The sequence below is a fragment of the Panicum virgatum genome, chromosome 6N (genome assembly GCF_016808335.1).
Source record: "Panicum virgatum strain AP13 chromosome 6N, P.virgatum_v5, whole genome shotgun sequence".
NCBI classification, from domain to species: domain Eukaryota; kingdom Viridiplantae; phylum Streptophyta; class Magnoliopsida; order Poales; family Poaceae; genus Panicum; species Panicum virgatum.
The window spans coordinates 49,180,262-49,184,338 of NC_053150.1; the positions used below are offsets into that span (position 1 = coordinate 49,180,262).

The 4,077-nt window shown below is 59.9% G+C and overlaps 1 protein-coding gene across 1 annotated transcript; it reads right to left on the reverse strand.

Annotated features, from left to right (window-relative positions):
- Positions 1–1,498: 1,498 nt before the first annotated feature.
- Positions 1,499–3,605, reverse strand: LOC120680182 (UDP-glucuronate 4-epimerase 6-like). Its single transcript, XM_039961795.1, has one exon. It carries the CDS (start codon positions 3,477–3,479, stop codon positions 2,031–2,033), a length of 1,449 nt encoding a protein of 482 aa, XP_039817729.1. The 5' UTR covers positions 3,480–3,605; the 3' UTR covers positions 1,499–2,030.
- Between the last annotated feature and the right edge of the window lie 472 nt (positions 3,606–4,077).

A 4,077-nucleotide genomic window follows, 5' to 3' on the forward strand; every position in this document is an offset into this window, starting at 1 on the left:
GCAAGCGGCGAGCGGCGAGCGGCGAGTCGCCTGTCGGCTGTCGGGTTGACGGGCCGAGGCCGTGCCGCCCCCGTGCTGATGCCTTAGCCGGGCCGGCCCGTGCTAGTGCCACGGGCCGGGATTGCGGCCCAGGCACGGCCCGGCGCCTGGCACGGGCCCACGAGGCCACAGGCCGGGCCGTGTTCGGGCCGTGCTTTCTCGGGTCATGCCCGGGCCGGCCCAACGGGCTCGGCCCAGTTGGCCACCTATACGGAGGATGGCAGCATTGGAGCACGTCGTCGATCCGAACGTGATGGCGTTCCTGGCGCGCGTGGCCGGCGAGATGGACCGCTACGCGTCGTTGTCGACGTCGACGATGCCCGAGGAGGTGGCCGCTGCCGTCGGCGCAGCGGAGCTGGCGGAGGAGGAGATGGCGACGCTGCGGCTGTGGCTCGTGATGGCTGCCATGGACTGCGCCAAGAGGCCAGGGGAGGCGGCGCTGGTGGCCCCGCTGCGGAGGCAGGCGGGCAAGGCCAAGGCGGCGCTCGCAGCCGTGGATTCGTTCAGGGCGTCGATGCGCCGGTACCAGACGGCCGCCGGCATCACGCCGCCTCCCGAGGAAGAGGAAGGATCGGACGACGACATGATGACGTGATCGTCCGTCTCCAGCACCATCTCCGGGCACAGTTGATCGCTTCGTCATTCACCTTTTTCTTCTTCCGATCGTTTGGCCGTTCATATAATAAACAGATTGAATTTGACCTAGATATATATTATTGTTCACGTATTCAGGATTATTATCATGTAATTCTGGAGCCTCACAAATGGTTGCAGTATCACGTTAATTGATCTTATCTCATCTGTTGCCTCACAAATGCAGATTCCTGATTCAACATTAGTACAAAATCAGATTCAGCTTCAAAGATGTACTCCCTCCATACCCACAATTCTTGACGTTTAGGACAAGATTGTGGTAACCAAGAAATCATTAATTAGGGGTTAATTTTCCATATCTGCCCCTAATAAATATGATTGCGGTTGCTCTCTGTACGAGAAAGTAAACAAGCCCAACTGGCTAGTGAGCGTGAGCGGAGGAATAAGAGTGGGGAGCTGAGTTCAAATTCTGGCAGCTGCAAATTTTTTTTGCTGCTGGCGCGATTAACGAAGAAATTAAGGAAGGGAGCCGAACAGACTCCAGGGGCAAACACGTCCACGGACGGGGTAGCACGGCCACAACGTCAAGTTTTGCGAAAACGAATACCACACCCAGGACATCAGGTATTTTGGGTATGGAGGGAGTACGTCTGTACCACTGTACAAACTGTCCTTTTCCCCGTCGTGTACACCATGCGAAAAGGAGCTATACAAGGCGCAAACAAAGGGCCTGTTTAGTTGGTGAAAAATTCAGGGCGCAACAACCACCTACCTCACGCGCATTGCAACAAAAATTCAGAACCGAATGCGCAATCGCTCCACATGCAGTAAGATACCCGGTGCAGAGAACCACAACAAAAGGGCAAATGCAAAGCACGAATTTGCACAGGTTTATATATGGGGAAAATGCAGGAGCCGCATCAAGTCCACCGCCAGGACCTAAACAAAGCTGTTTTGGCAGCCTGCAATCGCTTGGAGTTACATCAAGCATAGCATCTTTGAGTTCTTGACGTGATTCATAGGTCAGTGAAATCTAGTATCTGACCAAAAAATAGTAATAATCTGAGCAGAATAATCTGAACCAAAAGGAAGCCAATGACCTCATCTTTGCTCAGCCATGGCTGTCCTTTGCTTTGCTCTGTTGTCTATCTATCCCATACCCTCCTTTTTTTTCTACTTTTTCTTAAGCTTAATTTGGCCATGGATCCTTTTCCTTGCCACTAAGCACTACCATGGCAGCATCATGAAGACGCAAAGCAGCAAGGCTTAAACAAATAAGCACTTACAAAGTTACAGGGCTCTCCTAGCTAACCTCCAAGGACAAGAGAATGCACACTTAGTGGTGGACGGCCGGACCGGGGAACACGCCACGGCGGCGGCGGCGGCACCTCGACACCTCATGATGCTGCAGACATGGCCATTGATTTCTTCTTGGTGGTCTTGCCGGCGAGGACATTGCTGCCCTTGATGTCGAGCTTGTAGTACTGCACGAACCAGTCGACGAAATGCCGGAGGCCGGCCTCGAGCGAGGTGGCCGGGCGGTAGCCGAAGTCGCGCGCGGCGTGGGTGACGTTGGCGTGCGTGAACGGCACGTCGCCGTTGCTCGGCATCGTGACGACGCGCTTGTTCGCCTTCTTGCCGAGGAGCTTCTCGAGGATGGCGACCATGCGGGTGACGGGCACCGGCGAGGTGTTGCCGAGGTTGTACACGCGGAGGGGCGCAGGCCCGCGCTTCTTGCCGGACTTGTCGCCCGTGCTCCTGCCGGCCGTGTCGAGCGCGCCGAGGCATCCCTTGACGACGTCGTCGATGTAGGTGAAGTCGCGGCGCGCGTCGGCGCCGTCGGCGGTGCGGAAGAGCGTGATGGGCTCGCCGGCGACGATGCTGCGGGCGAAGGAGAAGTAGGCCATGTCGGGGCGGCCCCACGGCCCGTAGACGGTGAAGAAGCGGAGGCCGGTGATGGAGAGCCCGTAGATGTGGTTGTACGCGTGCGCGATGGCCTCGCCGGCCTTCTTGGTCGCGGCGTACAGCGACGCGGGCCGGTCCGTGCGGTGCTCCTCGGAGAAGGGCGCGTCAGTGTTGAGCCCGTACACCGACGACGACGACGCCCACACGATCGCCGGCTGCGGGTCGGCGTGCTTGGCCGCGACCTCGAAGAGGCTGACCAGCCCCGCCACGTTGGAGGCCACGTACGTCTGCGGCGCCTGCATCGCGTACCGCACCCCTGCCTGCGCGGCGAGGTGCAGCACGTGCGTGAACGGCGCCGCGGCGAAGAGCCGCTCGAGCAGCGCGGCGTCGTTGATGTCGGCGTCGAGCACCACCACACCGCGCGACGCGAGCAGGCGCTGGCGCGCGCGCTTCAGGGCGGGGTCGTAGTAGGAGTTGAAGTTGTCGAGGCCGAGCACGCCGTCGCCGCGCCCGCGGAGCGCCAGGGAGCAGTGCGCGCCCACGAACCCCGCGGCGCTGGTGACCAGCACGGACAGGCCCCCGTCCCGCCGCGGCGTGGCTCTGCGCCGCACCTCACGCTCCCACGCGGCGCCCCCGTACGAGGCCCCCGAGCCCAGCAGGCTCCGGTGCGACGGCCGCGACCGCGCCGCCGCCGCGGACGGCGAGCCGGACGATGGCGCGGCGGAGAGGCTGAAGGAGCGCGAGAGCAGGGACGGGTAGTGCACGGCGAAGAGGACGACGAGCGCGAGCGTGGCGAGGACCGTGGCGCGGAAGAGCAGGTGCGAGGACGCCGACGCGAGCTGCTTGGCGCCCGACGCGCGCCGCAGCAGCACGGCGGCCCCCGCCGCGTGCCGCTCCAGCCTGACGCCCTTGGCGGCCGCGTCCACCACGCCGGCCGGCATCCCGCCCTGCTCTGCTGCGCCCGCCGGTGGAGCCAAGGGTGAGCTTGGTCGTACGGCGAAGCGAAATGGGGAGCGAGCGAGCTGGGGAGTGAGTGAGGCTGTGAGACAGTGAGAGTGATGGGAGCGAGAGCGTCTGAGCCTTTAGCGTTTAGTTACCAAAAATTTTCACCTCCCCTTTAAACATATGTATGAAGCACTAAATGTAATTAAATAACAAAACTAATTACACAGTTTGGATGTACACGACGAGACGAATCTTTTGAGCCTAATTAGTGCATGATTAGCCATAAGTGCTACAGTAACCCCACATGTGCTAATGATGCGGTCAAATGCCTCAAAAGATTCGTCTCGTGGTTTCCAAGTGAGTTCTGAAATTAGATTTTTAATTAGTATCCGGAAAACCATCCTGACATTTGGTCACAGTGCTGACGTGACATCCAAAAGATATAGCGGAGCTGGAGAGGGGGGCGCGCGGGGCCGCGGGCTTGGTTGCTTGCGGCTGTGGCCGGTGGTACTCTGTCCGTGTGCCAGGATTCACCGCGTGAGGGTGTGCGCGGGAATGAGTGAGCTTTTGTCCGCTTCCGCCAGGTAGCTGCCG

Coding starts and splice junctions, on each gene's coding strand:
- LOC120680182 (XM_039961795.1), bottom strand. CDS start 3,479: ATGCCGGCCGGCGTGGTGGACGCGGCCGCCAAGGGCGTCAGGCTGGAG.